This window comes from Bos indicus x Bos taurus, chromosome 8 (assembly GCF_003369695.1).
Source record: "Bos indicus x Bos taurus breed Angus x Brahman F1 hybrid chromosome 8, Bos_hybrid_MaternalHap_v2.0, whole genome shotgun sequence".
In the NCBI taxonomy this organism is placed as follows: Eukaryota; Metazoa; Chordata; class Mammalia; order Artiodactyla; family Bovidae; genus Bos; species Bos indicus x Bos taurus.
In genome coordinates, this window is record NC_040083.1 from 11,452,913 (window position 1) to 11,474,035 (window position 21,123).

A 21,123-nucleotide genomic window follows, 5' to 3' on the forward strand; every position below is an offset into this window, starting at 1 on the left:
ACCACTGTGCGTTCACCTCCGTTAGATCTGGGCTGTCTTCTTAAACTCACAACACGCATATCTCGGTCTGAATGAACAGACTGTCCCATGGGATGCACTAGGAAAAGGCAGAGACTGAAAGCGCGTGAGAGAAGGGGAAAGTTGTGAAGAGAATGGGTTACTCGCCCAGCAAGTGAGAGGAGGGGCAAGGTAGCTGTCCTCTCCCACTGGGAAAAAAGAAAAAAAAGCTTCAATTCTGTTTCTCATATTGGGTCTGGGCCCTGACTCTGAAGAAGGTGACTCAGCAAGTGGGGATAGGGCCAGGAATGTTCATCTCCCCAGACGAATCTCAAGGAGTCAGATCTGGGAGGGACACTGACTGATATTGGTGCACTGTGGTGGTGGTTTAGTGTCTGACTCTTCACGACCCCGTGGACTATAGCCTGCCAGGCTCCTCTGTCCATGGGGACTCTCCAGGCAAGAATACTGGAGTGCGTTGCCATGTCCTTCTCCAGGGGATCTTCTTGACTCAGGGTTTGTTAAATAGCAGTATATAATATTAGTGTGAAAGTGAAAGTGAAGTTGCTCAGTCATGTCTGACTCTTTGCGACCCCATGGACTGTAGCTTACCAGGCTCCTCTGTCCATGGGATTTTCCAGGCAAGAGTACTGGAGTGGATTGCCATTTCCTTCTCCAGGGGATCTTCCCAACCCAGGGATTGAACCCGGGTCTCCTGCATTGTAGACAGACGCTTTACTGTCTGAGCCACTAGGGAAGTCAATATGAGTGTAATACCTGTTAAAATAGGTATATGACTGAAGGATTGCTGAATGGATGTGTAAATTGCAAATCCTCAAAGCTGTTCTCCGTAAAGAACATGTCTCTTGGGACTTCCTTGGTGGTCCAGTGGATAAGACTCTGTGCTTTCAATGCTGGGGTCCTGGGTTCAATCCCCAGTAAGGGAACTAAGATCCTACGTACTGCAACCAAGCCCATATGCCACAACTACTGAGCCTGTGCGCTCCAGAGCCCACACGCCACAACTAGAGAGTCCATGGGCTATAACAAAGACCCAGCGCAGCCAAAATAAACAGTAAACTAAAACACAACATATGTCTCTCAACCAGGAAATGTAAATACATTTCTGGTTAAACCCCTGCCAAGTGCTTCAAGTATAACCAGACCACACAGGGGAAGAGCCTTGTACATAAATGATCAGCCAAGCTGGTGGCAGGGATGATAGCCGAGTCTAATAAGTAGACTTGCTCAAAAAGAAGGTCTCCATGTGCTGAGGTTCATGTCCTGGTGGATTCTCTAGTAGCTTCAAAGCTACAAACAGAGTGATTGGTTTTCAGGCTCCAGGGTTCAGTGAAAAACTGGAGTCTGCCTCCAAACAGACCTCATGAAAAGAGGACTAACGACCTCATGCTGTCCCTTTTGTCTTCAGGCCTCCCCCCACCCCATTACTTACCCTCTGTTAGTTAAGTAGCGAGCAGCAGGGCTGTTTCTTGCGATGTTTCCAGCTGGAGAGATGTGGTCTGTTGTTACTGAATCTCCCAAGTTTAATAGCACATAGGCATCCACAATAGACTTAGGGGGCTGAAGATCCAAAGTCTAGCAAAGAACACAGGAAGTCAGTGTTTGCCTGGCTTTTCTCCAACGCATCACCAGGGGAGCCTCAACAGTAGTGGTCCACGGATCTGACCCTGATGATAGCCCCACATCAACACATAGAGAATTCTAGTTTTATTGGGTTTATCAGGGGTGTTTAGTAAAGCAAGTGAATTTATGCAAAATATTCATATCTCATCCTTGAAGGAGGGGAAGTATTGGCACTATCCCCTCAAAAACAAAAGGGATGATGCTGCAGATGACATTCTTCCTCCACATCCAGAGAAGGTCCCAAATGCTGGGTACGGCAGGAGTCCTGCCTTCTACTCACATCCTCTCATCCCCTCCTCCCACTGGGAGAGCACAGACTCCTGATCATCAGTTTCAGAGAAGACGTCCCTTGTTTGTAAGGGTGTAAGGCTGAAGTACGGCAGGTCCTGGAGCCTGTTCTCCTGGACAGTCCCCCTCAGACGTTACTGAGTCTCTATCCCAGTGACACTTGATCTCCAGGGGTCTCTGCACAGCCACGTGGAAGCCCTAGACAGACAAACCACAGGCCCACTCCAGCCGAATAACCCAGCTTCCTCAAGCTCTCCTCAGTGTTATCTGCTCAGGTTTGTAAAGCTTTCAACAAAGTAGGTAGTCAAAGCGAGGGTACTGGTTAATCAAGTAGATTTTACAAACCAAGAAACTTTTTGAAGAACTCATTTTGTTAAAAAAAAAAAAAAGTCCTACCAGGTCTTCAAAGAATGGTGGTGATTTAATGTATGTAGATTTGGGATTCCAGCAATATAGCTTATCTGACGGGGCTGCTAAGGCATTCCAGCTCTCATTCACAGTCTTGGGGAGAAAGAAAAAAAGGAGAGGCAGATCTAACCACAGTTCATCCTGAGGAAGACTTAACATGTGAACATAATATTCAAGCTAAGAGTATAGTTAGACCAATTCTTAGTCTAAATGGTCACACAACATGTCTATACAAAGATAACACCATGCTAAGTAATTTAAAAATACACATACCCTGTGACAGGCCATCTCTAAAATGACCCCATGGACCTGCCTCCTGGGAACCCTACCTGTAAATGGACCCTTCCTGCTGAGTGAGGGCTGAGCCTAGTGACTCATTTCCAGGATTAGGTTACAGAGACTGCCTTCTGTCTCTTCAACCTCTTACTTGCTCTTGCTGGCTCTGCTGGAAGCCAGTCACCATGCTGTGAAGAGACCCACCAGTAAGGCCCTGAGGGGGCCTCTCGCTGACAGTCAGTGAGAAGCTGAGGCCTTCACCCACAGCATTCGAGGTCCTGTATCCTGCCAGTGACCACACGAGCGGTCTAAGAACTGGCCCCTCCCCAGTCGAATCATCAGGTGAGGCCACAGCCTCAGACGACACCTGGAATGAAGCCTTGTGAAGGCAGACACTCCCTGTTAAGCCGCACCTCCACTTCTGACCCACAGAAACAGATAAAAAATGTTTGCTGTTTTAATTCACTAAGTTTAGGAGTAATGTGTTGCAGAGCAACAGGTAACTAACCATATAATTTATGAAATAACAATCCAGGTTGTACCCGAGGAGAAATTATTGATGCTCTGAAGATTTGGGGAGGTAGACTTCTGGTCACAGGAACATTAGATAGTAAGTGTCGGCCAGTAGGCGTTCCAATTGGCTTGAATTTGCTCCACGTCATTAACTCAGCCTCTGGAGAAATGCATTCAACCCAGTATCCACCAAACTCCCTTCAACCATTTCCCAATGAGCAGCTTGTGGGATTCACAGTGCGTGAGTGTGACTCCCATTTGAATCTGCTCCCCAGTCTGCCCTCATATTTCAAGCCACCAGCCCCAGCCAGAAGCCCTGGGGTCAGCCTAACACAGAAACCAGGGAAAAGGGTAACATTCGAGTCTCGGAAAGTGATATGGAGCCCCATACATTCCCCCTCTGTTTGTAAAATGCACAGCAAGTTTTTTTTTTTTTTTAATTTCAGCAGCTTGATAGTTTGGTCCTTCCAACCGAGTGGCTTTTATTTGTATTACTCTTTGAAGCAGGCAAATAAATCTGAGAGGTGCGTTCAGCCATGTGGCCCCTCAGTGACACATTATAGTGATATCGAGCTCCTCAACCACAGCTCATGCTCACCCCGGGCTGTCAGAGGAAGAGGGGAGCCATGCAGAGCTAGCCAGGAGCCACATCCATGCCGAGTCCATGCCTCCTGAGCCTGCTGCTCATGTGTCCAAATCTGGGAACATCTGGGGAGAGGGGGGTCTGGAAGAACCTGAGTTGTAGGAGCAAAATGACTGTCCCACTTTCCCAGTTATCTGAAGAAATGCTACTTTGTCTAGTTGACACCAGCACTAGCCTCAAGGTTGGCAGAGAAGACGCAGAGGAGTGACCTCCCCATGACACTGGGGCGGGGACCTCACCTCTATTTTCTGGTAGACCTCCTTAAACATCCCAGGGATCACGTACTGACGTTCCACTGCCTGGATCTCATCTCTGGTCGGCCAGATATCTTTCAGAAATACTTGCTGTCCCTTGGCATTGACACCTGGGGAGAAAATGTTTATTAGTGAGATGAACTTCATCTCATATCCAATTTTCATGGTCACAGGCAGTCAGCCCAGTCTCATTGCTCAGGGCAGTTACGTTCAGTAAATTCTCTGCACACTTAGAAAACACTCAGCCACTGCCTGCAAGAAACACACAGGTTAGGCTCCCAGGGGTGTTTATCCACAGCACTGTTGTCAACTGATCAATACGTAACGCTGTCTCATGTGTTTCTGTGTACATACTGTTGATGCATTCACACTGAACTCGGGAGCCCAACATGAGGCCTGTCATAGCCTTCCTGAGCTCAGGAATACTCCATAGCACTTTAGCCCTACTCTCAGGTCATTTTAAACAGTAAAACCACCAAAAAAAAGCACAAAACTATGAAAAACATGATGCTATCCAGAGCACAAACAGGACACTTATTTGCAGTATGAGATCTGAAATAAAAAGACAGAGTGTCACCTTGCTTGACCTCAGCTGAGAGCAGGCACGGTGAGTGACTCAGGGATTTCACCACCTCGTGCATGTCTGTGAGTGACCACGGGAGTGTGATGAGCACTGATTTTGGGGGTGAAAATCCACTTCAAAGAGTAGTCAAATTTGAAAATATGGAATACATATGTAATGAGGATCAGCTGCATGTCTAAAGCTATGATTTCCTTAAAGTAAATTCCAGGGCACCGTTTTCATATTAATCTAATCTGCATAGCATGGACTGAGGAGGGCACACCAGGAGGCCAGGGGAAAGGAAAAAAGCATCACGTCCCCCAAGCTTTGAGACGCTGCATACTCTGGACGTGTTCCTACAGCAGAGACATTAAAACCAGGCTATCATGAGATTGAAGCAGGAACTGGAAAGGGAGGGACTGAAGCAGAGGCCAGAATGGCAAGACCTCCACTACTCTAGGTGTTTCTTTCCCTGTTTGCCCCTTCCCCTTTAGTAAATTCTTGTTTAGCTGTTTCAGTTATGTCTTAGCTGTGTGCTGGGGAAGGAAGCAAAGACCCTTCTTTCTCCTCTGATCTTTGGAGGTTCTAGGCTTCATTATTTATTAAGGAAAGCAATAACTTTTTTCCAGTAATGTTTTCAAATTCATTGGGGGGAAAAATACTGTAACCCCACAAATCAGATCTTACCTAGTGGCTCTTTCTCAAAGTCGATCCTGATGGTCCCAGCAATCGCATAGGCTATTACTAAGGGCGGAGAGGCTAAATAGTTGGCCCGGGTATTGGGGTGGACTCGTCCTTCAAAGTTCCTGTTCCCAGACAGTACTCCAACAGCTACGAGGTCCCCCTGTGTGAGGCAAGGGGGAAACAGGTCGCAGAGACAACAGACGGCCTGGGCTTCCTAGACCCATCTGCTGAAGTCCTCCTTTAAGTCAAGGAGCCCTTTAGGCTTCCCCTGCACTTGGGCTTCTCCCCGGAGAGGGAGACCATAGGGTGAGCCTGGGGGAGACATGCTGGGTCAAAAGCAGCAGAGAGACGCACTGGATGATTTCTGCTCAGGAGCGAATACCAGGTGGGTCAGAAGGCAGCATCCTAGTTATTCTGCAGCCGGGGGCCCGAGAACAGGTGGGGAAGATGACAGGTTGACAGTTAGAGGCAGCCACACTGGCTGACAGGGATTCCAAATCAGTGCAAGCGGACCAAACAGTATTTTTCAATACTATAGAATTTATGGGACAAAAATCAAGCCGATGAGTTTATGTTCAGCTGTCTGACTTGGAACCAGCCTGCAGACAACAGGAACAAATGATTCCTTCACATGTGTGGGGCACGCGCCGGCCAGGCACCACACTAAGTCCTTTGTGTCCACTGTCACCAGAATGCTCGCAGCTTTCTGAAACATATACTATTATCACTTCCCGTTTACAGTTGTGAAAACTGAGGCACAAAGAGGTTCATGAACTTGCTCAAAGGTATATAGTTAATAAGTTTAAGTCAACTCTAAAGACCATTCTCTTAACTGCACCCCATGCTTCCCTGAACTTTCTTTAAAATTAGCAACACTTCATCACACATCATATGAAAAAGAAAGACCCACAGGCTGCCCTGTAATTACCTGTACGATGGCTTCTACCACAGCTTCCGGTAAGGGCCCGCTGTTGCCGATGCAGGTCATGCAGCCATAGCCCACCACGTCAAACCTGGTGCGGGAGAGAAGCACGGGATGCAGAATGACTCTCAGTGGGCCCGCCTGCTGGTGCCTGGCAGCCCACCAGGCTCCCCCGTCCCTGGGATTCTCCAGGCAAGAACACTGGAGTGGGTTGCCATTTCCTTCTCCAATTCATGAAAGTGAAAAGTGAAAGTGAAGTCACTCAGTCGTGTCCGACTCCTAGTGACCCCATGGACTGCAGCCCACCAGGCCCCTCTGTCCATGGGATTTGCCAGGAAAGAGTACTGGAGTGGGTTGCCATTGCCTTCTCCGTCTGGTCTCTCTATTCTAGTCCATATAATTTGCTTTTATAAGTAATTCACTTTTTAAATTTATAAGTAAATTATGAGGAGACTACCTAAATGATCTGTAATTTTTAAAAGTCAAAATCAGATATCTGATATCTTTATTCACTACTCTTATTATATACTCCCAGGGACTTCCAACTTTTATGAGGTACGTGATAAAGATCTATGTCAACTAAATTAGTAATAGTGGGTTACTAGGAGAAACTGTATTTGGAAACAAATAATTGACTTCAGTGAATCACAACATTTCTAGGCATGTGAAATAATTATTTTTTAATTAAAGTATACAGAGGGCAGACTCTCTGTGGCAGATCCAATATTAGCCCACAGCACACCTTCATGCAACTGAAAAAGCTGCCCCCTCCCCTGGGAGGGCAGTGCCACAGTGGAGCACGGGCTTGATATCAGCCCATGCTCTCTTCACAGACACCCTTGTCTGATGAACAACCAGCACAACTGTACAGGGGCCCTGTCTGTTGGAAAGCAAGGGTTTAAGTCTGCACTGACGAAAGACTATGCAATTAGATACCATCAGATAAGCTTACATCCATTTCAAGGTGACTGGGCAAGGTATCTGTGGAATACAACGCAACAAAAGCAATGGTGTAAGAGACTTCTCCCTCACCCAAGCTGAGACAGGTAAGGCATGACTCCGCTTTCCCGCAGGTAGTAGGTGACCACACCACTGCCAGGAGACAGGCTAGTTTTGATGTAAGGCTTCACGCTCAGGCCTGCATCCACAGCCTTCTTCGCTAACAAGCCTGTGAAATGGTAAACACAGACATGGTTGCGGGCTGCCCGCTCCAGGTGCCACAGACAGTTCAGGAAACACTGACTCTGCTCTGCACTTCCTGCACCACCTGACAGGACCCCTCTCTTGCTGGTGCTTTCTGCCATTTTTGCTGCCTAATAGAAACCAAAGCCTGACGTGCTGTGGTCTATGGGGTCGCAAAGAGTCGAACACGACTGAGAGACTAAACGATAGAAACCAAATGCTCACTAGCGCAAAGTCATTCACGTTTGTTCAGTAAGCTCAAAATGAGCCATGGACGTGAATGACATAAAAAGAGAAGTGCTTTTTGTTTTTTAAAGAGATAAATAATTAATGATTATATTATAGTGTGAGTTTTTAATTTCTGGAGGGAAAGCAATCTTTCTAATTATATTTAGATAAAAAATAATTGGCAGGGCCCCTTCTTAAAGTATACGAATTGCCTATTAGTTGGTGAGGAGTACAGTCCACCTAGATGTTAAAAATCTTGCTCTCAGATATTTCTTAAAGTGGAAGATCAAGGGCTGCTGGGTCACTTGATTCTGGCAAATCCAAGTGTACTACAGGGACACTTGGGTGCTCTGCCTTAGGACATCTCATGGAAGTAGGAAAGAAATAAGGAGTGTGGGTATTAAGAGACAAGAAGCTACAGACAAGCTGCGGTCTTATTTTAAGGAAACTTGTTTGTCCAAAGCTTAGGGGGCAAAAGACGAATTCTTGGACAAAGAAAGTTTTCCTTATGCACTTGTCTACTTCATAAAGAAAGAACTATTTGTGTGTGGACACAAGAGGAACTCTTCGGGATGTTTTAAAATTTGGAAACTAAAGGGACCTTACATTAATGAAACTCTGCATGTAAACATTAAATAACCAGAACTGCATAATAGGCAGATAAGTTGTATCAACCAAGTGCCCTGTGTGCTAATTCAGATGCACTTGACAAGGTATCTAAGACTAAATGCCACCATATAAAAAGGGATTTTATGAAGAACAATCTGTGGCATGAAAACATTTTTTCCTTTTTCTAAAATCTGACACAAGATTCTAGGCTTTACCAGAAATTCATCTTTCTTTCCTCTCTTTTCCTTATTTTCTGTGTTAATTCTAAAGACTATACTACTTTAAATATTTTGTATTGGGCACTATTTATTGAATAAACATTTCTAGGCCAATTAGTCTGTGCATCTGGGAAGGATAAGGTTCAGGTAACTATGAGTCAAAGTGTTAGTCACTCAGTCATGTCCGACTCTTTGTGACCCCATGGACTGTAACCCACCAGGCTCCTCTGTCCATAGGACTCTGCAGCAAGAATACTGGAGTGGGTTGCCATTCCCTTCTCCAGGGGATCTTACCAACCCAAGGATCAAATCTGGGTCTCCTGTACTGCAGGTAGATTCTTTGCATTCTGAATCACCAGGGAAGCCCCATACATAGAAGTTAATTAAGGCCTTGGGTTATGTCTTGGAAATTCCCACCCACACGTCCACATGACCATCAGATGCACTTACCTGCCCCTAACATCACAGATGGATTACTGGTGTTTGTGCAGCTAGTAATGGCAGCGATTACCACAGAACCATGAGCAAGGGTGAACTTGCTGTTATTATAGATAAATGTCTTATGGTCATTATGATGGTCTGGAGCAACCTGGAATCCTTTAAATCCTTGCTATAGGAAGAAAAAAAGAAAAAAAAATATAAGGTCAAAAGTTTTCACTTTGGAAGGAGAAGAAGCACTTTGGTAATTATAATTCTTAAAACATAAACATCTCAGCTCGTAAACTCTGAAATGCTACAGAAAAATGAAAGTTCCCTTCCCTCTTTTAAAATCTTTATAAAAGGGAGTCATGATTTCTGAATCTTATTTTGCTTTGAAATTATTAACAATTACCTCCTTCCCACTTTAAATACTGAAATGCTAAAACTACAAATTTAGCTTAAAGTTAGTCTAACTAGAGCAAATTAGTACAGATTTAATGGCAACAGAGGGCACAGACACTAACCATAAGGAAATTTAGAAAAAGTGCCCTTTTGGCCAGATTCAAGCATGAGCAATGAGGTGAACACAGTGCAGCTGAACATTTGGTAAAATACTGATGTCCCATGGATAAAACCCATCACAAATCTTAATCATTCATTTGGGAAATGTTCACTGAAAATCTGCTGTGTACAAGATGCTCTGCTGGGCACTGTGTGGGATACAAAGGTGACTGCAACATAAATCCTATCCTCAAACTTAAGAGTCTAGTAAAAGAATCAGAAGTGCAAATAATATAAAGTACCAACAATGAAGTTAAAGGATATGAAACGCCATCACAGGGGTTTAGACTGATGCCAGAATGTTCAAATGAGGGAGAGATGACATTGTGCTATGAGATCTGAGGTCATGCTGTGGAGGAGCTGAGAGATTGGGGCATGCTGGTGAGGAAGGGCATGTAGGCAAGGGTGGCATGAACAAAATTAGTGGCCAGAATAGCTTGTTCAAGCAGAGTGAACGCTGTGGTGAGAGTCACGTGAAGAGTGGATATGCTTTGGAAAAGGAGAATTAGAAAAAATGAAAAGGAGGGTTGAGTGTGTTTATAGGCAATAGAGGGCTGTAAGGAAGCTGCTCAGCTCTTAGCTAAGGTGGGAGGAGGCACCAAGAGGTTCAGTTTGGAGAGGAAAGGCCTTCAGTACTAGGCTTCAGGAAGATTCATCATCGAGAGGTGTGAAAAGAAGCCTGTGCATGAAGAAGCCAGGCATGGGGAGGGTCTCCACCCACCTCTCCCAGCTCCCTACCTTGGCCCCCAGGCAGCTCTCAAAGTCCTTTTTCATATCAGACACGGCAACTTTGTCCTGAGGCCTTTTGGGTCCGCTGCAGCAAGGCACTACTGTTTTCAAGTCTAATTCCACAACCTGTCCACCCAGAAGAAAAGGAACCATAGAACTGGCATTATACCCACAAAGAAAAAAACACAGCTGTGCCAGAGAATTTACACCACAACAATAAAAACTAACAAACCAAACTACCACATTCAAAACCAAGGAAGTCAGGGTCCCTTGTTAACACTGAAGGGAATTTCCAGAGAGCCAGATGAGCACTTTGGTAGCATGAGACAGGCAGAAGCCTTGCCCACTCTCAGAAAGACCAGGGCGGGCACTATGGCTGCTGTGGTCTTCCACCTGGCCCTCTTTATAACGTAGCTCATACATCCTTTCTATTGCTGAAGTTAGTCTGAGATGTGTTTCCTACTGAAACGACAGATAAACCATTGTAATTTTTCTAAGATGACTTGGGGGGATGTTGTCATTAAGTCATCAATGCCAAGAAATGGGCCCTAGTCTGATGGAGTATTTCCTTCCCTCAGTGTATTAATAATAGGAAAGGAAATAATAGTCCCACATCTGGTTTACCCTCCGATCTTGGCTGTAGAGAAAAATGTGGGTTTAGTTTGCACCCTAGACAATGAGTAAAGATAAGCAGTGGATAAATCTGAACTGATTGGCTCACACTTAGTTGATTGGCTTGCACTTTCATTTCTTTCCCATCTATAATTCTGATGAACTTATCAGCCTTTAAATAGATCCAGTCCTTCTAAACTTCTTATCCAAGGGCTGTCTAAGTAAGAGGAATAAATCAAAAAAGGAGACACTCAGCTTAATGGCCAGGAAGAACGGGGGAAGTTATGTTACTTTGTTATGTCTGCAATTCCTTATCTTTTTTATTTTTTCAGCCTTTAACACCCTGTTTTTTTGTGATAACTTGGCAGTGACTAATTTCCTACAAGTACACCCCCCTAAGAAAAACTTTCACAATTAAAACCACAGGCTTGAGGAAGAGGAAACGTGTTCAATGAGAGGTGCTCCCATACCTGGGCAAAGTCTGGGTCTTGAGAGGAGTCACTGAAGTCCCGAAACATTCCTACAGCCTGAAGATACTGTTTAATATGCTTTACTTTTTCTTTGTCACGACCTAATGGGCATTTTAAGAACAAGCAACAGATGTCAGTATTTTCTGATGAAACTAATACCTTTAGCAGCAACTGCATAAATAATGGGGATTTCACTTAAAACACTCCAAGCCCTCTGCTGACACTGCAGCCTGCAGGCTCATGGTCTGACTTTCCAAATGATGCTGCTGTTTACTAGGGACCATGAACCAATTTGCTGTTCTACCGAAGGGACTGTTTTCTGAAAAGGATTCTAGTCTTGGTTATAAGTACTCCTCTCTCTGGGTTATAGTTCTTTTTTTTTTCCCCCCAATTATTTGGCGGCACTGTGTGGCATGTAGGATCTTAGTTCCCTGACCACGGATGAAACCCATGCCCCCTGCATTGGAAGCATGGAGACTTAAATCACTGGACCACTGGGGAAGTCCTGATTATGGTTCTTAATTAAGAGGCTCCTAAGGCTCAGCAAATTGCCAAAGTGCCCCTCCTATGCATCTGCCTTCAACTGGCCATAGACCCTCAACATTCTACATTAGTCCTGTTAAAATAGTAATTTCCCCTCATCTCCTACCACAGACCACGAGCTGTGTGCCCAGCGCTATGGGCTATACTTTTTCAATGCATTATTTCAATATCTAATCCTTTATCCTGACCTTCTGAGACAAACATTATTATTATCCTCATGTACAGATGAGGCAATAGTGGCTCAAGAAGATTAAATAACTTTTCCATGGAACACAGGCTGTAAATGGCAGAACCAGGAACCAAAGCTGAGTTTAACTCCAAAGTTCAAGGTCCTAACTCATGATACTGTATCACCAAGAATATGACCCCAAATGCTCTGCTGTTTCATTCAGAAAGCTCCTGGTAGCAGGAGATAATACGCATGGTTTGCCCAAATGGACATGCAGTCCTCCCATTTCTCTGACAGTAAATTAAGACTGCTGGAGAGCTTGATTCTTGGATCCACATCAGATCAGCATTTTTTGTCTGCCTGTTCACTTCCACTGACTTGTCAAGGTCATCAGCTGTCAGCATGGATCTTGTAACAGATGACTGTCTGATCTTCATTAGCATATTTGTCGTGACCTGTTGTTGCGTTCCAGTGTTCACTACACCCCGTGTCACCCTCTCCATGAAAACACATGGGAGAAATTTCTCTTAGGTTTCCGTTTAAGAAAGGGTTCGCCTTCTCTAAAACCATTTGTTTCATTTCAATAGATGTTAGAAATTCAGTACCAGATCAGTAAGAGGTTCAGCGACCACCTCTAGATCACAGAAACCAATCTTATCTCTGGGCGTAGTTTGCAGCTTTCCCCTCCCCACCATCTCTTCCCATCTCTTTTTAGGGTGATGCCTCTACTGTTTAATTGAGGGACAGAGACAGAAGGTAGCACCCCGATTCTCAGCTTTCTCTGAACTATACAAAGGACCTTCTGTTCTCAGGGTTCTGCACTTACCTGTCTGCACCAGGTACTTGATACTAACTTCATCAACTGGGAAAAAGGCGGCAGTGGCCCCATACTCTGGACACATGTTGGCAATTGTAGCTCGGTCGGCAATGGACAGTTGGGCTACTCCTGGCCCAAAGAACTCGACAAACTTGCCTACTACCCCAACCTGGCGGAGGTGCTGAGCAACAGGATAATAACAGAATTTGAGATTTGATAACCCACATTTTTTTTTCAGTATTTATTTACTCTTTATGGTCATGCCAGGCAGCATGCAGGATTGTAGTTCCCCAATCAGGGACTGAACTCGTGCTCCCCACATCTGGAGGGCAGAGTCTTAACCAGTGGACCAACAGAGAAGCCCTGATAACTCATCTAAAATGCAGAACTATCCCCTTGCAATTTTCATAAACCAGCCTTGTGAGTCAACACAAACTAAATTAGCCCAATGTATTTTGGATTATGGGCTTCCCAGGTGGCTCAGTGGTAAAGAATCTGCCTACCAATGTAGGAGACGCAGGTTGGACCCCTGGGTTGGGAAGATCCCCTGGAGTAGGAAAGGGCAACCTGCTCTAGTATTTTTGCCTGGAAAATTCCATGGACAGAGGAGCCTGGCAGGCTACAGTCCATGCGGTCACAAAGAGTCAGACACGACTGAGCACACGTTATAGATTACTTTTAAAAATAAAACTTAAAAAGCAAATCAACTAATACAACATGGTACCCTGCAGTAGATCCTAGAACAGAAAAGGGACATTACTAAAAAGACTGGTGGAGTTTCTAGTTTAGTTAAAAATGGCATACCAATGTTAACTACTATTTCTGGTAAATGTACCATGGTTATATAAGATGTTACCATCTGGGGGAGCTGAGAGAAAGGTAACAGAACTCTGTATTACCTTTACATTAACTCGCCTATAAATCTAAAATTATTTCAAAACAGTTCTTGAAAAAGAAAAAATAATATAAAAACACAATATTAAGAAAAGTTTTTCAAAATGAGAAAACTTTCTAAAGATTAAATAAATTCTTTCAACTTAAATAAGTTACGATTTGCACTTGCTGAGTAAGCAAATGCCTTGTTTCCAAGTGTATAATGAATGAATATCATAAAAACAGGTATAAGGTAACCAAAAGATTCAGGCAGTCTGACTCCCACATCTTTTCCATGCAAGCCATCAGCCAGAGCTGCAGCATCAGTGACCAGCTTGGGCCTGCATGAAATCAGTTTCATGAAGTGTGGACAACCACGTGGACAGGCTCTTCTGATTATGTGGAATTCTGCCAAATTTTGTGGGTAAAGCCTATGTTATTCTACACTTGAACGATGTGGACATCTCTGATAAACTATAATATTCAAACATATCCAATTCTGATTTCCATGAAGATTAAATCAAAAGTATAGTATCCATCCCAAATACCCCAAGCCTCCAAACTATACAACCAGAAAAAACTTTGTGATAATAAAAAAAATTACTTTTCTAATAATCTTTCAAAATGAAACTGCCTTCTTTTTGCAAAGCAAGCAAATCATCATAAAAGATTACTTCCAACAAGGGGAAAAACAAACAAACAAAAAAAACTAGTATTTTCCAGCTTGGAAAAACATCCGTTACAATAATGTAACTTAAAATACAGAGAAAGAAATTTTAAAAGTAAAAAATTATTCATAGAAAGAGTTTGTTATTTACATACAAAGAAGAACCACATGGAAAAAGTACAGAAGTATAAACATATGCATGGAAATGATTTTGTACAACCTCAGCATAGTGATTATCTCTAGAAATGAGGAGGGTGGCTTCAGCCATAAACATTACATTTCACTTCTTTAAAAAATGTACATACAGAGACAGCTCTGAAGCAAAAACAGCAAAATGTTACCATCTGTTAAGTTTATGCAGTGGGCATATAAGTGTCATTTTAACTTCTGCGTATTTAAACTATTTCACGGTTTCAAAAACTTTTTTTTTTAAATAAAAAGATCCATGCAGCAACAGAAGAGTGACGTGAACCTAATGATCTGAAATTTGACCACAGAATTCTCGCCTTGTTGCGTCTCTTTTAAAGTCATCAACGTACTGTTTCCTAGCATTTCTAGAGCACGTGAAAACCAAGAGAGAGTCCATCAAGGACTTCCTTCCAGTTTGTCACTGAGACTCTCTAAGACCCCAGAAGAGGCAGCACTTGGGTACCTTGGTGATGGTGAGCACGATGTCAGTGGATGTGACCAGGGGGTGGGGATTTCCCACCAGCCTGTAGCCGATCACCTGGGGAAGCACCATGCTGATTGGCTGGCCCAGCATCACAGCTTCTGCTTCGATACCACCCACACCTGTATGTAATAATGGTTTCATGACTCCTCAGGCATAGTTCAGTATCATTAATAAGTAGTCAACCCACTTACAGTATTTTACTAGTGTAGAGTTATATTTCCATAAAGAACGGTTATCTTTCCTCTATTTCCCTCTACAGAATTTTTAACAAGTGTTTCTCAGAGTGTGGTCTCCCAACATCTAGAAAAAAATCCCCACGATTCCACACTGAAAAGGAGAGTGAGGGTCAGGAGTATCCATTTTTAACAAACTCTCCAGGTGGTTTTCATTTATTTCAAATGTCCCTAACCCCTTGTTCCAATTCATTCTTCCAAATATCATACTGACTGCGTAAAAGGCACAAAACACTTTTCAGGGTACTGGAAATATAGCAGTAAGCAAAACAGACAAAAATACCTCTCCGATATTTGTTGGTCACTCAAATTCATGCTGCTGGAATGTAATGGGATCAAAGTATATCGAAGTCCATGCCACAGACCAGCATATACGAATAGGAACCCGAAAAAGCACTCACCCCAACCAAGGACACCCAAACCATCAATCATGGTGGTGTGCGAATCTGTGCCCACAAGGCTGTCTGGGTAGTAATATCCATCCTGATCAAAGACCACTCTTGCCAAATACTCCAGATTCACCTGGTGGATGATTCCTGAGCCCGGTGGAATAATCCTCATGTTGTGAAAGGCCTGAGAGCCCCACTAGGGTTGAGAAATGGGAGGAACACTGTGAATGCCAGACACACGTTTATGCAGCTCACCTCTCCCTCACGCCCCACACGTATGAAGAATCAATCAATGGAACCAAGCTCTGCCCGTACCTTTAAAAATTCAAATCGTTCTTTATTTCTTTCAAATTCCAAGTCTTGATTCTTCTTTAAACTGTCTGCCCTGTCAAAGAGAACAACTAAACAAATAAATTTTAAGGCTTGAAATGTTACCAAAGTTATTGATGATAATAAACCAAATGGCATATCATCTGTAGGCCTGTTGGGTGGTAATACATTTATTCACATGGCAAAGAAGAGTTAATTAAAGGAAAAACAACTTTATTTTTGATTCAGGTGATTTTTTTTACAATGCCTTTAAACATGGTAGGTAGAAAACATTGAGTGAATCTAAGTAAAAACTATTCTAATCATAAAGTCTGAGTCTTAGGAACAGACTTAAGACATTTATGAGGAGAACAGCAGTTTAGATTCTTAAAGAAGCCTTCTTTCCATACATCTTTCTCATCTGTGGCTTTGTTACGACACCTCTCTGAGCTGAGCCATGCCTGGGCCTGGCATTTTCATCTGTTTTATGTTGGGGACAGGAACCCAGTGATGCCAGGAGGCACAGGAATTTGTAGGATCACAACCTCCTATCCTCCAAATGGAGGTTTACAGGGCAGATGGTGCCACCCAAGAACATCTATAAAACCCAAAATACATGCCAAAGTTTGCTCAAAGTCATTCCATCCATCAGGAAGGACATGGACAATGCAGAGCATCAGGAAGCTTTTCTAGAATTTTTATAATCAAACTACATTGTTTTGAGTCAAGGTAGAGTAAGTCATAGTGGTAACTCTGCATGCTTAGCACACAGGAAGCATTTGTAAACTATGTGTCATGGACTGAGTGAACATAGGAAAGGACGGTAAAATTAATAGCTAAGAGCCAAGTCAGGCCTCACTAATTGATAGTTAACGCTTACTGACATTACAAGAGCTAGGCACTAAAGTGCTTTACATTTATTTTCTAATTTAGTCTTCAAAATAGCCCTTCAAGTTAGGGGCAACTAATATCCACATTTTTTTCAAAAGGAGACAGACAGAAGGTAAGGTGCTCAAGACTACCCAGCAAGTAAATGATGGAGTTGGTACTGAAACCCAGGCAGTTTGACTCCAGCATCGATGTTCTAAATCCCTATACTGTCTCCTTGCAGTAGTAGTTCCAGAAACTGCAGCAGTGGTGCTGGTATTGTAACAGCGACAACTACCATAATAATTACAGCAGAAGCCAACATGCGAGATCGCAAGAGGCATACAGACTTTACACACATGAACTCACTCAATCATCATAACAACCCCTCACGTAGGTACTACTATCATCCCAATGTATAGAAGAGGAAGCCAAGGCACAGAAAGATTAGATAATTTTTCCAAGTACACTGAGGGCTTCATCCCTCCGGTCCCCACTCATGTCTTCAGGTCCTCCACCTTCATCCTAGTACACTGAGGGCTCCATCCCTCCACCTTCATCCTAGTACACTGAGGGCTCCATCCCTCTAGTCCTCTCCTGTGTCTTCAGGTCCAGATCCATATTCCCAATGTATCCTGAGCATCTACACCAGGAACACTTTGGGCACCACAAATGCAACAGGTCAAATCCTAATGTGTGACCTTCCTCCCTGCATCTCCTTCTTGTTCTTATCTGTCCATCTCTCATCTAATGATCTCCTCTTCTCCCACTTAGTACCTACAGCTATCAGAGTATTTATTCCAGAAATAGCCTCCTGTCTTGTTTCTCTCAATCTAGTCAACCTATCTTTTGTACTGTCACCAGAATTTGGTTTTCCAAAATACAGATCATCACAACCCATGCTGAATCTGCCAGGGGATCCCATTTTCTAAATAAAGTACAAATCCTTTTCTTTAAAAAACAAGGTCCTTCAGTCTGACCTCAGACTTCCTCCATGCACTCTCTCCCATCCTCCAGTCCAAACTTTCAGCTTCAGCGGCACTGTGGCCTTCATACTCTCCCACACTACACTTTCCTCATGCCTTCGCATGCTCTGTTCTCTCTGTGTAGAATGCCTTTCCAGTTCCTTGTGGTAAACATTCCTGGGGACCTAGATTAAGTGATACTCCTGGAAGAATCTCCCAACTCTCCAAGTTAGAAATTTCATTCCTACACTTATTAACTGCATTCAAGCTATGCATTCTCTAATCTCTCTGCTTTTTAAGACTAACCTGCTTCTTGAACAAATACTAGCACACAATAGGTCTGTTAAATAGAATTATTTTTAATAAAAAAAAAAAGGAAAGGCATCTTGGAACATTATTTTTAATCATGTATGGCCCTGCTCCATCTCTTCTGCCGTACTCTGAGCACACAAGGACTCCCAGTCATTATGCCTCATCCTCCTGTCTCTAGAAGGATATCAGAGCTCCTTACAGCAGAAGCAGGGCTGGAAGAAGATCATTTAACCCACAGAATTTTGGGACCATCAGTTTGATACAAATGACACAGTCACAGGACAAGCAGAAGCCAGAATGTTTAGGCTGCTTTATAATATGTTAATTCTAAGTTAAAAAAAAAAAAAAAGAAACCCACCAACAACAACCCTTTTAGTCACTAAAACAGAACAACTTTCATGCTAACCTTGGCTGTTTCTTTAACTTAGTTCTAGTTATTGAAATGAATAAACAGACCCAGAATTCAGAGTTTTCCACCACTCAGAACTGCCCTACATTTACCCAACCTGGTGAGTTTTTAATAAGATCTCTGAATGTGAATGGCCTCACAGATTAAAGAGGAAATGTCCCCTTATTTACATAAGTTGAAATCAGATCTGGATGTAGTTCAAAGTTTCTGAGTATTACATTTAATGGTACTCCAGAAATTCACAGAAAATATTTATAGAGGAAATAGTTCGTAGTTCGGACATGCTTGAAATCTGGTTGGAAATTGTTATATTCTTGTTGGGATTTTAAAAAAGATTATTTCTGAGATAACTTTGCAAAACATTATAATTATGCATTAGTTAGATCCTTGATCCCTAAAGATAGTGTGAAGCCAATTACTAATATTCAAACCAAGGAAAAAGTTTAGAAATACTTAACTGAGAAAATTCACCATCCTGCCACCCCTTACCCAGTTGTACTAGTTCATTTCTGGAAATAGCTGGAAAAAAGCCCACAGCACAGAGTTCCACAAAAGCTGAGACGTATCACATTTAATTCTTTACAAAAATGAGGAAACAGACTGGGAGGTCAAATTGCAAAACCAAACTCAAGAAATAAAAACAAAACACTAGCAATGAAAATGCTTCTTACAGAAATGTTTCTCTTGAATTAAAAAAAAAAAAGTGTTTGTTAGATTTGGGTATCATTTTGGATCAAAGCTCAACCTTGGACTTTGCGTTTTTCAAAACAATATTTTCAGTGTTACAGTGTAAATGAAAAAGGTCCATAAAAAATTGAAACCAGAGTTGATAGATGTCACAGCTTAAAGAGGAAACCAAGTCACAGTTGGTGCTGATTCAGATTCTTTACCTACTTAGAGAGTCAGGAGTTCTTTGAGTTTTGCGTCAAATAACTTCAGACATTAAAACAATTGCAATTTTGTCTCCACCAGTATTTTTACCTTCCAGGCAAGGGAAATAAAGGTAAATCCATGAAGACCAATAAGAGTCTTCAAGAAAGATAAAAGTGGCCTATGATTTTGTGAGGTTGTTGTTCAGCTGCTAAACCGTGTCCGACTCTTTGTGACCCCATGGACTTCCTTGTCCTTCACTATCTTCCGGAGTTTGCTCAAACTTGTGTCCATTGAGTCAGTGATGCCATCCAACCATTTCATCCTCTGCCACTCTCTTCTCCTTTGCCTTTGTGAGCTTACTTTTTATTCATTTCTAAAGTGGGACTTTAGGAAACATACTTACTCTTCAATAGGACAATAGTTTGTGTATTTTTAACTCTTCCCTTTGAAATCAAAATATTAGATTGAGCTCATGTAATTTAAGGGAAAAAAAAAAAAAAAAAAAGCCTAAGGATGGGTTTAGAGTCCAAAGGAAAGGAAAGAGCTGGCAAGTATCCAGTCTGCTTGTTCCAAGAACTGACAGTTCAGGAGACAAAGCAGATTTCTCTCGATTCCTGAATTTTTCTGGTTTGGATATTGTCAATACTAATTTGAGAATGGCCAGTTTCTACGATTCTCTTAAGCCTGTATGAAACCCGCTTAAATTGCCAAGGAAGCCAATAGAGGTTTTGGGTTTTTTTCCCCTTTGTGCGGTTGGTTTCACATTCTTAAATGAACTTCTATTATAAAAACAACAGCTTCTTATTGTAAAAATAAAGAATAGTTACAATCGCTTAGCAGTTTGGCACCTCTCTTTCCAATTCTTTAACCTCTGCCTAGCTTTTCATTGCAGAGAAGGCAATGGCACCCCACTCCAATACTCTTGCCTGGAAAATCCCATGGACAGAGGAGCTTGGAAGGCTGCAGTCCATGAGGTTGCTGAGGGTCGGACACGACTGAGAGACCTCACTTTGACTTTTCACTTTCATGGAGAAGGAAATGGCAACCCACTCCAGTGTTCTTGCCTGGAGAATCCCCAGGGACAGGGGAGCCCGGTGGGCTGCCATCTATGGGGTCGCACAGAGTCGGACACGACTGAAGCGACTTAGCAGCAGCAGCTTTTCATTGAACTGAGATCACTCTACACAGGCAATTTCTACCTGGCTCCTTGAGCTAACACATGAGCATGTTCCAAGTGTTATTAAGGATTTAAATATAACCCTAAAGGTTACTTAATATATTTATTTTAAGGATGTATATAATTTAATAAATCACTCTCGTTTGTTGGGACACATAGAATGCTTTTAGGTTTTCTCTATTATAAATAATACTTTAAAGAGCACTATTTAGTCACTAAGCTTCTGCTGAATTTCAGAAATCTATAAAGGATATGTTTAGAAGTAGAAATCGCAGGACAAAGGATATGGCAATTTCTAACGATCCAAATACACAGTGCTTTCATTATTTCTAATTTCCAGCTCTATCAGCAGTGTATAAAAGTGTCTCCATCATGACACCTTTATAATTAATAACATTTATTTTCTAATCTTAACTATGTTGATAAGAGAAAATGGTATCTCAAGGGTTTAATTTACCTTTTTATTACTTGTAAAGTTGAAAAGGCTTTATATACTGTTTACCATTTTCTTTTACTGTGACATGTCTACTTCCCTTTGCCCATTTATTTGCTGGGTTTTACTGTTTCTTTTCTTTTTTTTTTAATAGGTTACACATACTCTGTATATATTAAGGCTATTAACTCTAT

General features: G+C 42.5%; 1 protein-coding gene across 3 annotated transcripts in view; it reads right to left on the reverse strand.

Moving 5' to 3' along the window:
• ACO1 (aconitase 1) overlaps positions 1 to 21,123 on the reverse strand; it is a 63,039-nt gene that overhangs the window by 10,258 nt on the left and 31,658 nt on the right. For all 3 annotated transcript variants that reach the window (XM_027549066.1, XM_027549064.1, XM_027549065.1), the window contains exons 5-17: positions 15,900 to 15,969; positions 15,597 to 15,780; positions 14,942 to 15,081; positions 12,759 to 12,930; positions 11,221 to 11,321; positions 10,148 to 10,264; positions 8,879 to 9,038; positions 7,224 to 7,359; positions 6,198 to 6,282; positions 5,273 to 5,429; positions 4,009 to 4,133; positions 2,326 to 2,430; positions 1,451 to 1,593 (exon numbers count right to left, since the gene is read on the reverse strand). In XM_027549066.1, the coding sequence (XP_027404867.1) occupies positions 1,451 to 1,593; positions 2,326 to 2,430; positions 4,009 to 4,133; positions 5,273 to 5,429; positions 6,198 to 6,282; positions 7,224 to 7,359; positions 8,879 to 9,038; positions 10,148 to 10,264; positions 11,221 to 11,321; positions 12,759 to 12,930; positions 14,942 to 15,081; positions 15,597 to 15,780; positions 15,900 to 15,969 (1,695 nt within the window). The remainder of the gene's footprint in view (positions 1 to 1,450; positions 1,594 to 2,325; positions 2,431 to 4,008; positions 4,134 to 5,272; positions 5,430 to 6,197; positions 6,283 to 7,223; positions 7,360 to 8,878; positions 9,039 to 10,147; positions 10,265 to 11,220; positions 11,322 to 12,758; positions 12,931 to 14,941; positions 15,082 to 15,596; positions 15,781 to 15,899; positions 15,970 to 21,123) is intronic.